Source organism: Amblyomma mixtum, unplaced genomic scaffold (assembly GCF_055824585.1).
Source record: "Amblyomma mixtum isolate Tamu unplaced genomic scaffold, ASM5582458v1 scaffold_23, whole genome shotgun sequence".
Taxonomy (NCBI): Eukaryota; Metazoa; Arthropoda; class Arachnida; order Ixodida; family Ixodidae; genus Amblyomma; species Amblyomma mixtum.
In genome coordinates this window covers 401,956-418,681 of record NW_028317720.1, presented here as the reverse complement: position 1 = coordinate 418,681, position 16,726 = coordinate 401,956, and the positions used below count along the sequence as shown (strand labels likewise).

At 51.2% G+C, this 16,726-nt stretch overlaps 1 protein-coding gene across 3 annotated transcripts in view; it reads left to right on the top strand.

Moving 5' to 3' along the window:
- Positions 1–12,493, top strand: part of LOC149324565 (uncharacterized) — a 104,123-nt gene extending 91,630 nt beyond the window's left edge. Inside the window, exons 11-12 of one of the 3 annotated variants that reach the window (XM_089565365.1) lie at positions 1,603–1,702; positions 12,022–12,493. In XM_089565365.1, coding sequence (XP_089421491.1) covers positions 1,603–1,626 — 24 coding nt within the window. In that variant the 3' untranslated portion in view covers positions 1,627–1,702; positions 12,022–12,493. Of the gene's footprint in view, positions 1–1,602; positions 1,703–12,014 lie in introns of those variants that run through there. The other 2 variants (XM_089565364.1, XM_089565372.1) reach the window with 2 other exon arrangements.
- The last annotated feature ends 4,233 nt before the right edge of the window (positions 12,494–16,726 follow it).

Genomic DNA, 16,726 nt, shown 5'->3' with positions numbered 1-16,726 from the left:
ACCACAGAGAATGTTTTGTGGGCAATCTCCGATCATCTGAGACAGGGAAAACCTACTGGGGCTCGACTAGGATCCCCTCCCCCAAGCCAGGTTCCGCCACCCCGACCGTCCCACAGTACTAAGATGACGGATTTTTCACACCATTCGTTCGGTGCTTCGGCTCTTACTCCACTGGTATTCGCACACGCAACAGTTATCCTTTCACGGTTTTCGCGGCGTTCGTGCCCACCGAAGATCGGCCCTGGCATAGTATGTGAAACTCCACTCCATTCTCCCATATCTTCATGGTTGAAGTCTCGATTGATGTCCTCAGTTGTCATCACATGCTACCACAAGGTAGCATGATGTCTCCCTGCGATTTCGCCAGGTCTACTAGCTGTTACTCAGGCAACCGCCTGGCTTTCCCGCGTTTCGGAGCTTACTGGCCTCCCGAATGTGCTACTTACTTCACTTTTCGTGTCTTCGGGCCAAAGGCGACTTCGCCAAAACCCAAGCTTGGTTCGCCCAGCCGCATGCCCCCGCGAGGCACCGAGCTCTCCGGAATCGGAAACCAACGCGTCCGCGGCTGGGTGGTACGGCCTCGTACCGAGAGGGAACTGTGTGACTTTAGTTTTTTTTTGCGAATTTGGAACGACCGCGTCTACCCGGGCGATCTCAGAGTGAGGACGGGGGGGGGGGGATGAGACGCTGTTGGAAATTTAAGTATTAAGGAGATTAAGAAATTTGCGGGTGCCGCCGCGGTGGCTCAGTGGTTATGGTGCTCGGCTGCTGACCCGAAAGACGCTGGTTCGATCCCGGCCGCGGCGGTTGAATTTCTTTGGAGGAGAAATTCTAGAGGCCCGTGTACTGTGCGATTTCAGTGCACGTTAAAGAACCCCAGGTGGTCGAAATTTCCGGAGCCCTCCACTACGGCGTGTCTCGTAGCCTCAGTCGCTTTGGGACGTTAAACCCCATAAACCAAACCAAACCGAAATTTGCGGGGATATGGTGGCCGCGGCTGGCGAAGGACAGGGTTAATTGGAGAGACATAGGAGAGGCCTTTACCCTGCAGTGTGCGTAGTCAGGCTGATGATGATGATGATGATTATGATGATGATGATGACAGCGAACAAACTGTTAAGGCAAGCAAAATTGCGTCTAAGCTAACTAGAGGCCACTGACTAGGGATTAAAGGTCACCTTTGATTATTACCTCTTAAAGACATTGTTGTTCGCACTGCTTCAGACTGACATCACATTGGCCCTTGCGTATTAGAGAGACTAGTGCGTAGTAAAAAGAGGTACGCTGACCGCACATATGAATCTGGAGTGGGGTGATTCCATAGCCCAAACGTTGGGCGCTGTGTCGATCTAGATCTTGTTCGGGTGATTAAATCCCTGTAACAGGTAGGTGGTTAGCACTGTACCCGGATGTTAGTGTCATAACTGCGGGCGCAGTATTTCTGTACTCTTGGATCTCGCGACATCGTATATCCACAGGTAAACAAGCAATCAGATGTGTTTCCTTTCTTATTTCGAAAACGCGTGAAAGCGGACGAACTTACGATTAAGAGTAACTGCCGTACTGCCTCTAATCCTTAAACTCCACCTTGTTTTTTCGCAGGCAGCACCCGGGGTCTCGTCGTAGGCACCGTGATGGCTTTTACGCGACGGCTACAGTGCCGGCCCCGTACACCGAGCCAGTTCCACAGTCTGGTCAGCTGGTGAGTAGTGTTTTGTACAGCAGCTGCCTTGGATTGATTGCAGGGAGGATCGAGAGTCAAATTTCTCTATTTCAGAATAAATTACTGGTGCAAATATTTATGAAATGTGAGAGCGTCATTCTGGCTCAGTTCCGGAGAACCTCACTCATTCCGTCTGGCAGCTTTTTGCTTGTCATGACGCTGTTTCCTTTGAACGAACTTTTCATACAATGCATAAAGGGCACTGACATTATTTCTACAGATTAACAGGGTTTTACTACTCTTCATTGTTATCGAAGTGCTATAATATTATTAAGTATGACCCAATACACTAAGTGCTCACGCATGACTTCGGTCTTTCGATTGGTATATCCTGAGAATATTTTTGGTTAGGCTTCCACGGAAATTTCTGCGGTGAAGAAGGAAAAGTATTTTCCGTATTTTCAGCAAGAGAATACAAAAGCGAAAGCCTTACTCGCAACGTAGCTTTTTGGCCCATGCATAAATCGAAGAAGCAAGCATTGTAAAAATGAAACACCTGACATGCATGACCTTTTTTCGTTAAACTGCTGCACATAAAATGCTGGCGTACACCTCTCGAGGAACATAGCGCCTAGTGGATAATGCTTTTGGTATCTAACGCGCCAAAGTTCAACAGTGGCTTCACGGTTACCGCCACCACAGCGCTCATATTCGCATTTGTCCTGTCAGCGCCGCATGAATGGTTAGCGAAAATAAAACGGAATTTCAGGCCTGCGTAGCAGGCAGTCAGTGTGCTGAGCAAATCAAATCGCCTCATCCACTAGTTGCGATATGCGGAGGCTAACATAAACTATTTCCTTCATTGCCCAGGCAAAGCGCTCGCGTACGGATATCCCACAGCCATACCTCACACAGACTCGCGGACACAATTCAAAAGCTGTTACTCCACCGGCATAGTCCGTACAGGCGGGTTGTAGTTCCCGCGTTTAATTGATAGTCGGATACCTGTCAGAAAGTCTTACTGGTAAGCGGCCTCCACCTCACTATGCAGAAATATTAAACATGAAGTGTCTCAAGTATATGTCAATGACCCGTGAGGGCTAACTCCATACTAGAAAAGACGCTTGGAATGCTACCGGGGGGATATCCAGTGGAGTCGTTCGCCTTCACTTGTGAATGGACCCGCGAGGGCTAATTCCTTACTAGAAAAGACGCTTAGAATGCTACCGGGGGGATATCCAGTGGAGTCGTTCGCCTTCACTTGTGAATGGACCCGCGAGGGCTAACTCCTTACTAGAAAAGACGCTTGGAATGCTACCGGGGGGATATCCAGTGGAGTCGTTCGCCTTCACTTGTGAATGGACCCGCGAGGGCTAACTCCTTATTAGAAAAGACGCTTAGAATGCTACCGGGGGGACATCCAGCGCAATCGTTCGCCTTCACTTTTGAATGGACCCGCGAGGGCTAACTCCTTACTAGAAAAGACGCTTGGAAAGCTACCGGGGGGATATCCAGTGGAGTCGGTCACCTTCACTTGTGAATGGATCCTCGAGGGCTAACTCCTTACTAGAAAAGACGCTTGGAATGCTACCGGGGGGACATCCAGTGCAGTCGTTCGCCTTCACATTCATCAGTTTATTTTTTATTCTGAAAGGTAGGCAAGGATTGTCTGGCTCAAGTTGGACCAATTCGGGTTCGGTCATTTGCGTGGCCGAAGACGAATTTAAGCACCTGAGCGGTGGCCTAGTCATTTGAGCGCCCGCCTGACTTGCGGAATGTGCGGGGTGCTATCCCCAGTGCCGCCGGGCACCCACCGGTGATACAATGGGTACAAGCTTTCCCCTGCCTGTGCTTCTGTGTCGGGATCCGTAGTCTCACAACCATATTCTAGCATGAGACACACATTTGTCTAGTGGAAAGTTTTCTTCAATCTAGCCGATACCTGTTCTAAAATGCGTTTTAATAGTTTCAAAGACGACTAGCTTCGTCTTTACCCTGTTTTACCTCCCATTTCGTTTTCAAATTGGAAGTAGCTTATTCTCGTTTCATTCTCTTTTTTACAGTATGTTATCTGTATAACAAGGTGAATTTCCTCTCGTATCCTTCTTACAAAGCTCCAGCCATAGATACTTGCATCTGTTTGTAAGGGAGGCCACCATACACTTTCCCACATCTCAGAGGATCATTTCTAAAGCCATAGTTTGAGGGCACGAACCGTGTCGCACCCTCCTTAATCCCTTCAAGCTATTAAGCAAGTGGTCTTTCACCCCACCTTGAGTAAAGGCTGGCCAGACTCGCTACGATTTTTGAGGGAGTCTGCCCGCGGAGCGGATTGGATGGACGAGACTGTGCACATCACAGCACCATCGAAGCCTGCCACACTCGAGACAGCGTCACAGCCTTCAGCACACTACGATGCCTTGTGAGCGACTTTTGGAGAGCAGAGTCCCATATGACCTATTCGACGTTCAAATTCAAATTAAGTTCATTTCCGTTCAAAGCAATGCGTTCGGTATTCAGGATAGAAGGGCTCTTCTCTGAGAGAATAGTAGTGGCTGTCGTCACAGCCTTTAGCAAACTACGATGCCTTGTGTGCGACTTTTGAGAACCGATTCCCATATGACCCATTCGACATTCGAATTCAATTTTAGTTTATTTCCGTTCAAAGCAATGCGTTCGGTAAAACAGGATAGAAGGGCTCTTCTCACAGAGAATAGTAGTGGCTATTTTACTGATTTGTTTGGAGGCATGCCTAAAGAAATTTCGATGGAAGCAATAATTTAGAGGCCCGTGTACTGTGCGTTGTCAGTGCACGTTAAAGAACCCCAGGTGGTCGAAACTTCCAGAGCCCTCCACTACGGCGTCTCTCATAGACTGAGTAGCTTTGAGATGTTGTACCCCATAAACCAAACCAAACCAATTTTGATGCCAGGTTTTTAACTGCAAAAAGATTTCTTCAGGGCTCGTCGGGCATTACAGCGGCAATATTTCTCACACATATTTGTTTTTTTAACTTTGTTTATTCCGATTCTTGCCGCATCCGTTGATGGCCTTTTTGTTAGAAGGATACGAGAGGAAATTTACCTTGTCATACAGATAACACACTGTAAAAAAGAGAATGAAACGAAAGTAAACTACCTCCAATTTTAAAACGAAATGGGAGCTAAAAGAGGGTAAAGACAAAGCAAGCCATGGTAAAAATAAAAATCCCCGTATCGATATCCTGTGCAACGCACAGATCAAGAAACCATGTATTATGTGGCAGAAAAACTGGTTATACAAAAGGCATACTTTATCAAACAAAGAAGACAATGATGTATTCATATGTAAGAACAATAAAGTGCAAATGGCGCAGAAACGATTTCACTCGTAAAATGTGAACTGTGCATTCAGAAATTTCACAACAAGATAAACGCGCAGAAAAGCAGTTATCGCAAGAAAATTCAAGGCATACTCTTCTGAAAAGATGGCAGGGCTGACACCTCTTCTGCAGTTCATTCCAATCAGGCACTGTTTTGTTTTAGAAAAAAAAAGTAGAAGTTTTAAATATATCCTCACTTTAACAGAATGCTAGAAACAAGATGGTACAGGGCTGTTGTTGTTGTTGTTGTTGTGACTGAGAGAAGGATGAAAAGGAAATTGCACGGGCCTGCTACTGGCTCGAGCCAAGCCACCACCGCTGCCACGTGCAGATAGAGGAGAGTTTAAAGATCAGAGGAAGGAGAGAGAGAGGAAAGGAAAGACGCGCGTCGCAGCAACAACTGCGTCCGCCGATGGGACGCAGTTGTTGCTGCGACGCGCGTCTTCCATATATATATATATATATATTGCCACGTTTCCACAAGCAGCCAGTAGGCGGCTGCTCTTCGCAAGTCGCGTGCATCGCCGAGTGAAAGAAGAAGATCGGTTCCGGCCTCCTCTGGGTGCTCTTGGCTTGTTCTCCGGTGCCGTCCACGTCACCCGCCATTAAAGCCTTTCGGTTACGAGCCCCAACGGCTACGTAACACTGGTGGAGGTGCATTCAAGATCCCATGTCCCGGACCTCTTCTCGCAGCGGTTCAGCGAGTCCCGACCGACTCCCGCTGGTGTCTACGTCCGTTCATCGCAGCAGCCGCCGCGTTCACGGCCTCTCCCCAGAGTTCGGTCTCCTTCCCGACCGCCACCCCGTTCAGCTTGATCCCATGGCGCAGGCGAGTTCCCCTCATCTAACCCTCCAGCAGCCCCGTGTACCGACGAGTTTCCATGGCGCTCCTGATGAAGACGTCGACGACTGGCTTGAACAGTTTGAACGTGTGGCCAACTTCAATCAGCGGACTTCTGCCATGAAGCTGCGCAAAGTATACTTCGCGCTGGAAGACGGCGCCAAAACCTGGTACGAGAACCGGGAGACCGGTCTTCAAAGCTGGGATGCCTTCCGCCAGCAGCTGCGCGATACGTTTTCCAGCCCCGACCGCCGCGACCGAGCGCGCCGCCTCCTGGAAGCCCGTATCCAAAAGCCTAACGAGAGCGTCGCCATGTTTGCCGAGGACGTGACCCGTCTTTGTCGGCGGGCTGATCCCGACATGACGGAGGCCGCGAAGTTTCGCCACCTGATGCAGGGGGTAAAAGAACATCTTTTCGCTGGTTTAGTGCGGAATCCCCCCCAGACCGTTGCCGACTTCATCAGTGAAGCAACCCTCATTGAGCGAGCCCTGCAGCAACGTTCCTGACGAAACGAGTCTGCGTGCGTTCAGCCCTTCAGCTCAGTGGCCGCTTCGTGCAGCGCCAGTGAACATTCCTCTTTGCGAGAGTTGATCCGAGACGTAGTTCGCGAGGAGCTCCGGAAACTCCACATCATCTCGCCTGATCCCACAGCCGCTGCCCTCACTGAAGTCGTGCGCGAGGAGATCCGGCAAGCGTTTGCACCGCCTCAGTTGCTGCCCGAGCCACGCCCTCTGAGTTATGCAGCAGCTGTCCATCAGCCCGCGGTGCCTCCCGCACAGCCTATCCCGTTCGACTCGCAGCCGCTGCCCGTTCTGCCGCCACCCTCCTACCAGCGGCCACCGCAGCAGGGACTCGCCATGCAACCACCGGTCCGGAAGGCCAACATCTGGCGCACTCCTCGTCAGCGGCCGCTCTGCTTCCACTGCGGGGAAGCCGGCCACCTGTATCGGCGCTGCCCCTACCGTGAACTCGGGCTTCAGGGATTTTCACGTCACGCCCCGCGCCCACGGTTCGGTGAGCGACCTCGGGAAATCGAGGAATACCTTGCTGCCCAGCAGACTTCACCGAACGGCCGCCAACGGTCACCTTCTCCCGTCCGCTACTCGTCACCTAGCCGTCGTACTTTCAGCAATACGCTGAGGGGGCGGTCGCCAAGCCCACGCCGGGGAAACTGAAGGCGGTGACCTCAGGGGGGCACGCTGCTGAAAAACGAAACCGACGTCCCGAAGACCCCCCCCCCCCCCCCCCCCGTGACGACGCAGCGTGATTCCGTGACTCCGAGCTTCCCTCATACCGATGACACAGCTAGCGCCGACCTTCCCGTGCTTGTTGACGGGCACCCAGTGACTGCTTTAGTAGATACAGGAGCAGACTTCTCAATAATCAGCAAGAATTTCGTGGATCGGCTCGCAAAAGTTAGGACTGAATGGCCTGGACCCCAAATTCGTACTGCTGGTGGCCACCTTATGACACCTTTAGGGCGTTGCACTGCACGAGTCACCATTGCCGACTCCGTGTTTGTTGCGGTTTTCGTTATTCTGCCCAACTGTTGCAAGGACCTCATCCTCGGCCCTGACTTTTTACGACAGCATGGTGCCGTCATTAACGTTCCTCGCCGTTTGGTCACGTTTTCACCGCCGGCACCGACTTCCGCAGATGCCGAACGACGCCACGCACCTTTGCGCATCCTTGACGCGGATGTAACCGTGCCGCCACGCTCATGTACTCTCGTTACCGTCAGGTGCGATGACCAGTCCAGTGCTGCAGGGGTGGCCGAACAGAACACTGAGCTGCTGCTCCATCACGGCGTCTGTGTTGCCCGCGGTATCGTCCATCCGACCAACGGCCTCGCGGATATACTCCTTACCAACTTCGGCAATGAGCGACAACGCATCACTAAAGGGACCACGGTCGCCTACTTGGAAGATATCGCCGAAACTTCTGATTGCATCGCACTCCAGACCGGGACATCTGCCAGCCGAACGGCCCAATTCGCCCTCGATGTGAACCCCGCTCTATCACCTACCGAGAAGGATCGACTTGTCGGGCTGCTTTGTCAGTTTCAAGACTATTTCTCGTCTGCCTCCGCGGTCAAGCAGACGCCCCTCACCAAGCACCGCATAATAACCGACGAACGTATCCGACCAGTCCGACAGAACCCATACCGAGTGTCACCGCGGGAACGCGAAGTCATCGCTCAGCATGTAGACGAAATGCTGAATGACGGTGTCATACAGCCATCGAGGAGTCCCTGGGCTTCACCTGTCGTCTTGGTTAAGAAGAAAGACGGCAGTCTGAGATTCTGTGTTGACTACCGCAAATTCAACCAGGTCACAAAAAAAGACGTCTACCCGCTACCACGCATTGATGACTCCTTGGACCGGCTTCGCCATGCGCGCTACTTCTCCTCGCTCGATCTCAAAAGCGGTTATTGGCAGATCGAAGTAGACGAACGGGACCGTGAGAAGACTGCGTTTGTCACGCCGGATGGACTTTACGAGTTCAAGGTCCTACCGTTTGGATTGTGCTCCGCTCCAGCGACATTCCAGCGAATGATGGTCGCAGTCTTATCCGGCCTTAAATGGCAAACTTGTTTAGTATATCTGGACGACGTTATTGTGTTTTCCCCAACGTTCGGGGAACACCTCCAACGCCTTTCCACCGTGCTACGGGCTATAAGTTCTGCCGGCCTCACGTTAAAACCTGAAAAGTACCACTTCGGTTACGAAGAGCTCCTGTTCCTGGGCCACATCGTCAGCCGTCGAGGTGTTCAGCCCGATCCCGCCAAAACTGCAGCCGTCGCCAACTTCCCTACTCCATCCGACAAGAAGACAGTCCGGCGTTTTTTGGGACTCTGCGCCTATTACCGCCGATTCATTGCAAACTTTTCACGAATTGCTGCCCCGTTGACGCGTCTCACCCGAGATGTCACCTTCGCCTCGACAGACGAACAGCAAAAGGCATTCGATGAATTACGGCACCGCTTGCAAACAACACCTGTGCTTGCCCACTTCGATGCCCATGCCGAGACCCTGGTTCACACGGATGCAAGCAACGTAGGCCTCGGCGCTGTGCTCGTACAGTGGCAGGATGGCGCTGAGCGAATCATCGCGTACGCTAGCCGGACTTCGTCTCGTGCTGAAAGCAATTATTCCACCACCGAGAAAGAGTGCCTCGCTGTTGTCTGGGCAGTGATGAAATTTCGCCCGTATCTTTATGGCCGCTGCTTCGAGGTCGTGAGCGACCATCATTCTCTTTGCTGGTTGACGAACTTGCGCGATCCCTCCGGACGCCTTGCACGTTGGAGTTTAAGTCTACAAGACTTCGACATGACCATCGTGTATAAGTCCGAACGCCAGCACAACGACGCCGACTGCTTGTCCCGTTCGCCTATCCAGTCGGCGAACGAAGACGAAGAGCCCGACTTCCCTTTTATCGCAACTGTCGACGCAGTCACTGTTTCGCAGCGCCAACGTGAGGACCCGGGACTCGCTCCACTCATCGACTTCCTGAAAGCGCGTACTACGGAAGTACCCCGTCCCTTCGCCAGAACGCACTCCTCGTTTTGTCTCCTAAACGACGTGCTGTACAAGATCAACTTTTCTCCAACGGGAAGGGATTATCTCCTCGTCGTGCCAGACAGACACTCTCCGCGACGAAGTCTTGCAGGCATGTCATGATGAGCCCACCGCCGGTCATCTCGGCTGTGCTCTAACTTTGGCTCGCATTCAAAAGAGGTTTTACTGGCCCAAACTTGCGGCGGCAGTGCGCCACTATGTACGAACGTGCCACGATTGCCAGCCACGGAAAATACCGTCTGTAAGGCCAGCTGGTTTACTGCAGCCTGTCCAAGTGCCCAGACCTTCCATTCGAGCAGGTTGGCATGGACTTGTTGGGCCCTTTTCCAACTTCCTCCTCGGGCAACCGGTGGTTAATAGTCGCTACCGATTACCTCACGCGCTATGCTGAAACAAAGGCCCTCGATCGAGGCATGGCAGCCGAATCAGCGAAATTTTTCGTCGAGCGCATCGTCCTCAGGCACGGCGCCCCGTCAGTTGTCATAACGGACCGAGGCACAGCTTTCACGGCCAAGCTGCTGGAATCCGTCATGCAGCTGAGTGGCCCTACCCACCGTAAATCCACCGCCTACCATCCACAGACGAATGGCCTGACCGAACGTCTCAACAAAACTCTCGCCGACATGCTGTCTATGTACGTGGACGTTGAACATCGGTCTTGGGATGACATCCTACCGTACGTCACATTCGCGTACAATACGGCACAACAAGAGACCACGCGCATGACGCCCTTCTCTCTGTTGTATGGCCGCGAGGTGTCCACCATGCTAGAGGCCATGTTGCCCCATGACGCTCATGACCCCGAAGCTGGTACCGAGGAATTTACTCAGCGCGCCGAAGAAGCACGGCAGCTTGCGCGACTGCCCATCCGGACACAGCAAGGCCGGGACGCTCGGCGTTACAATCACCGCCACCGAGTAGTGACCTTCGAACCGGACGACATGGTGCGGGTGTGGACACCGATTCGACGCCGAGGGCTTTCCGAGAAACTGCTAAAGCAGTACTTCGGTCCCTACAGAGTGGTGCGTCAGCTCAGTGACGTCACATACGAACTTCTTCCAGACGGCTCTTCTACTTCTCATCGCCGCCAGCAGAAGCCCGAAGTCGTCTACGTCGTGCGAATGAAGCCGTACTTTTCGCGCGAGCACCGCTAGCAGCCTACCGCCACGCCATAACTGCATGATTCTTGTGACCGTTCGTTTTCTCACCATCCTTGCTTACGAACTGCTTATTTTCTGTCATGTTCTTGTGAACTGCTTTTCTTACCTTCTTTTCTTGCGCATCCATCGGGTCGATGTTTTTTTTTTTTAGCGAGGGGGGTAATGCCACATTTCCACAAGCAGCCACTAGGCGGCTGCTCTTCGCAAGTCTTGTGCACCGCCGAGTGAAAGAAGAAGATCGGTTCCGGCCTCCTCTGGCTGCTCTTTGCTTGTTCTCCGGTGCCGTCCACGTCACCCCCCATTAAAGCCTTTCGGTTACGAGCCCCAACGGCTGCGTAACAATATATATCTTTTGTAAATCATCTCGTGCCTATAACATTGTGAAACAGCTCCAGCCATAGATACTTGCATCTGTTTGTAAGGCAGGCCACCATACACTTTCCCACATCTGAGAGGATCATTTGTAAAGTCATAGTTTGAGGGCACCAACCGTGTCGCACCCTCCTTAATCCCTTCAAGCTATTAAGTGCTTCTGTGTCGGGATCCGTAGTCTCACAACCATATTCTAGCATGAGAGACACATTTCTCTAGTGTTAAGTTTTCTTCAATCTAGCCGATACCTGTTCTAAAATGCGTTTTAATAGTTTCAAAGACGACTAACATTACCAGCAATATGATTAAGCTGATCGTTCCAATAAAGATTGTTAGTGAGTGCTGCACATAAGCAGTAATTCTTGACAAATGGTATGTTTGCGTCAGTAGAAAGTATTGGGTAGTTGAAGGTCGCCTTTCTGTAAATTAGAGAAGATTTCAAAAAATTTTAAAATCTAATGCCGTGTGCCACGTATTCCACCATGTTAAGTCTTAGCTTAGGCCACGTTGCAATCTACAGGTGCCACACAGGTGACAGCACGGTAAATGCCACAGTCAGCGTACGATCTCACCCGACTAGCTACTTAACACTGTCTAGTCTCAAGAATAGAAGACGGCACAGAACTGTTTGCCAGGAGACATTTTCACTCTTTCTAGAATAACGCGTTGCTTTCTACCGAAAAGATACGCTTGGAGCCATTTGAACAGGGCAGGTAGAATTTTGAAGGTAGGTAACTTCACCACCAAAATCTTTTGTGCGACCGAATCAAAGGCTCTTGGAAGTCCAAGAGTGTACAGTCAACATGCTTACCATTGTTAATTGAGAGGGAAAATTTGTGAGCAAGTTCTATCATTCGTGTATCGCAGGAGAATCCCGTTCTGAAGGCATGTAGCATTTGGCAAAAAAACTTGTCTTATTAGATGTGGGTAAAACATTCATGTAAATGATGTGTTACAGCGATTTCCACAAGGCAGTTGTGAGGAAGATGTCTGTAGTTTATAGTCATTGTTTCGTTTTCCACTTTTCTATTTTTTAAGATTGCAGTCCACGGTGGAGCGGGTGGCACAGCAGGCGGAGAGGCACCAGAGAGTGCGAGGCAGAAGGAACAGAAAGAATCGCTGCCTGACGGAGGTCTTCTCCCCAGTGACCTGTGTTTCTCTCCGCAACATTTCGGTGGCAACGGTGGGATGATGACGCTCAATCGCACCCAGATACAAGCGCCGGACTCGGCCGACAGCCTAGTTCCACCACCGGCTGATGAAGCGCACGGTGACGTTGGCCACCGCCGTTCTGACGGCCTCGACCTCTTCCGGATGCTGGACGCCACCTTCCACCGCACAGTGGGGACGGTGTCGACCAGCCGATGGACCTGCTGGACGCTCACTTGGCTGAACACACGCTTCGGCGGCGAGGGTCAGCTGCCGTGTGTCGGGGTGATGCACGGCACCACCGACATTCCGCAGAATGTGGAACAATATACCCGCCACAATAAAACATGCACAAAACATTTTGAAGTAACTTAAAGAACACTATCTGCATCTGCTTTCCCTCAAGTGGTTTACTTTCCCTTCATTCACACATTAGATAGCAAACCTGCATTATTTTGTTTACTTCGTCGCAATGTCACACATGAAACTGTGCACTCAAAGCAACGTAGAATGTTCGCTGTTCACTACTACTCTGATTCACACCACTCCTGCCTCCTCTTATATCTTTTCATTTCTTGTATACTGGATGAAAGCACATATTTTCTTTTCGGACGCCAGAGCAAATATTAGTGTGACGCTTGTATGTGCGGAATATTTGCAAAAAAAGTGAAGCTACTAGAAGTAAAAGAGCTTTAACGTTAGTATGGTCAAATCCATCCTACAGAGGGCTCCTCGGCGATTATTATTGTTCCGTCCCCCATATATGATGTCGCAGAACTGAACTGCGAGGAGGTGGATATTTCAGCAACTACACAAACTGACTGCCCTGAAACAGCTAAATTTGTGTCGATCCGCTCCCTGCTAAATCTTCCCTGCAGGCCGAAAAAGCGAGAAGGGCCCTTCATTCTTATTCTCCGTGTGCTGGCTACCTCCAGCACCCTCCTTTCTGCATATTTATTGTTAACAAGACATAGTGCACAGTTAGATAAAACTAGCCAATATGCATTGCTCAGAGAAATATTCTCTCAGAATTCAGTTATGTTGTCTTCCAAAAGAGGGCAAATACGGGCTGGTTGGTACATGTTTTACGAATTGGAAAAACAGCGCAATCAAAGACGAGACACAAGAGAAGGACGAAACACCAGCGCTGTTGTCTTACAGATAATGTTGTCTTACAGATAATGTGGATCAGAAACAATCAGCCAGAATATAAAGCAAGCTAAAGATTGCTTTGTTGGTGTATCAGAATAATATGCAATTTGTTTATATAGAATTACCAGCCTGAAATCACTTGCAAACATAAGTACCTCGAGTACCTGATTTTATTCTAATTTTTCTTCCTTTCGTCGTTAGGCTTCCCGGCGGTCTAATTTTTCCTTTGAAACTTATACGCTGTTTAATTAAAGCTAGCGTTTCAGGGAAAGATGCATGATCGTGTCTCATGGTTTTGAAGAATTAAATGCAAGATGCATGCAGTGCAGGACAGCCTCAATTGGAGAGACATGGCAGAGGCCCTTTCCCTGGAATCGGCGCAGTCAGGCTGATGATGATTGTATCTGTCATTTCAGACCACAGGTGCTCCGAATATGCAGCCGGAAGAACTAAACACAGCCCACCTCGACCACGAACGGCGCGACAGAATCGCTGATAACGTCATACTTCCTAGAAAAGGGCACCTAAGCGTCAGCGCCTAGAATTAGTGACAGCTCCACCATGCGGAGAGACAGTCCTCCGTCAGGTATTCATTTATGTGGCGCAGGCAGAGTTTGAAGCCCTACCCGAACACCAGACACCGAAACGTCCGCCACAACTACGTGAGCAGCGCGTTTCTTTACTGATGTCACCAAACTGCATGCAGCTCCTACGGCTGCTGACACTCGCTGCAACTGGAAGCAACTCCGTCGTCACTCTCCTTTCGAGGTACATGCCACCGAGACTTTCTTAGGAAGTAGCAGCGGGCCCTCACGTCAAGCCTGCTGGCCCCTTGTCCGTTTTCCCAGTCGAATACATAGCTTGAACAGACTGTTTCATGCTCATGTGCTATACGCGCACTAGATTATTGAACAAAGATAGCCAGTTTAAGCGACTGATAATTCTTCAATGCTGCTCTGCAAATGCCTAGAAATGGAGGCCATGACGTCTTCAGATTTCACAATGAAATTAAACAACAGCGACAAAGACAACAACAACAACGACAGTAACAGAGTTGAAAACAATATCAGATGTGTTTACTGGCGCCCTATATTGGTGCCTTCCCGTTTATTATAGTGTTCTGCAGCTTTCTTCTACGCATCGAAGGGAACAAATTTGCCCTTGTTCGTTTGAACTTGATTAAAGCACTCATTGAAAATGCACTTTGATATGAACGAGTATGCATATTTTTGAAACAATATGAACTAATTCAAGGGGAGAAGTGAAAGTGCCGGTCATTAAATGGCTGGATGCTTCTTGTGACTCCATCTGTGATCAACTTGCCACTGCTTTAAACGCAGTAAACAGTTTACGTTGCGTTATCAGCTATATATAATTCGCAATTTAAACAACGGAGTCAAAATATTGTTACGTAAATGTAGGCACACAAGAAGTAGTCACTGAGGGATGCTGACAGCAGCTCACAGCAGCTCAATCGAACCACTGCCGGCCAACGGCGCACGGATCACACTGCGTCCTCTTCGCGCTCCGTGCACGAGCCCAGCACTGTCTTCTTCGTTGTCCACTGACACAACTCCCGGCGGCGAAAGCATCGTCCCGATGCTAAGTGGAAGACGGAGCAGGTGCACGGTATGGCTTGAGGCGAACCACGTGAACAACGTCAGTGGTAGGGGGGGTGGATGACGACGGAGGGTCGAGGGGGGCAATCTCATAAGTCACGTCGGTCACCTGACGGAGCACGCGATAAGGGCCCTTATACTGATGTAGGAGTTTTTCTGAAAGGCCGACACGGCGAGAGGGATACCAAACGAGGACGAGTGATCCTGGCGTGTAGTGGACTGGGCGATGTCGGCGGTCGTAAACTGACTTCTGGTAGGCCTGGGAGGCGGTGAGACGGTCGCGGGCGATTTCGCGGGCCGAGGTTGCTTGGGCGATGGCGTCACGTGCGTACTCCGTGGTCGAGACCGAAGAAAGCGGCAGGAGTGTATCCAGTGGCAACGCAGGATGCCGGCCATACAAAAGATAGAAAGGCGAATAGCCCGTGGTGTCATGCCGCGATGAATTATAAGCAAATGTTAGGGCAAGGCAATGTCCCAATCACGATGGTCGGGTGCGACGTACATGGATAGCATGTCAGTGAGGGTCCTATTCAGGCGCTCGGTAAGCCCGTTCGTTTGAGGATGGTACGCTGTAGTGAGTTTATGCTGCGTGGAACAGGACCGGAGTATGTCGTCAACTACCCGGGACAAAAAGTAGCGGCCGCGGTCCGTCAGCAATTGGCGTGGGGCACCGTGATGAAGGATGACATTTTGCAACAGGAAATCGGCGACATCGGTGGCGCAACTGGTTGGTAAGGCACGTGTGATAGCGTACCGAGTGGCGTAGTCAGTCGCGACGGCGATCCAACGGTTGCCGGAACTGGACGTAGGAAAAGGTCCGAGGAGGTCTAGTCCGACACGATGAAAGGGTTCCAGAGGTACTTCGATAGGCTGCAGAAGGCCGGCAGGCAAAGTGGAGGGCCGCTTCCTTCGTTGACAGAGGTCACAGCTGGCAACGTAACGGCGAACACTACGGTAAAGGCCGGGCCAAAAGAAGCGGCGTCGGACCCGATCGTACGTGCGGGAGACACCGAGGTGTCCCGCGGTGGGCAGGTCGTGTAGTTCCGCGAGGACAGACGAGCGGAGACGCTGAGGAACGACGAGCAGGAGCGGAGGGCCGTCAGGGCGAAGGTTGCGGCGGTAGAGGATGTCATCCTGAAGGACAAAGAGTTGGAGCGAAGGATCGGGGTTGGCACAGGTGAGGCGGTCAATAAGGGGACGCAAGGAGGAATCTTGCCGTTGCTCGGCCGCGATGTTAAGCAGATCAGAGATAGCGAATAAGCACGGGCCGAGGTCATTGTCTCCAGGATCTGGCGGCTCCACAGGGTGACGAGACAGGCAGTCAGCGTCTTGATGTAGGCGCCCGGACTTGTAAACAACGGTGTAAGAGTACTCTTGCAGGCGCAATGCCCAACGACCAAGCCGGCCTGTGGGGTCCTTCAGCGAAGAAAGCCAGCAAAGAGCGTGGTGGTCCGTCACAACTGAGAAAAGGCGGCCAAACAGGTAGGGTCGAAATTTAGCGACCGCCCAAACAAGGGCGAGGCACTCGCGCTCCGTTGTGGAGTAATTGCGCTCGGCGGTGGAAAGAAGACGGCTGGCGTACGCAATGACACGGTCTTGACCTTGGTGACGTTGGGCGAGCACAGCGCCGATACCATATCCGCTGGCGTCTGTGCGAACTTCAGTGGGTGCCGACGGGTCGAAATGGGCCAATATAGGAGGGGAAGTGAGCAATTGGATTAAGGAAGAAAAGGCCTCTCCTTGGGCAGGGCCCCAGGTAAAAGGGCTGTCTTTCTTAAGGAGGTCGGTGAGGGGACGTGCGATGCCAGCAAAATTTTTGATGAAACGTCG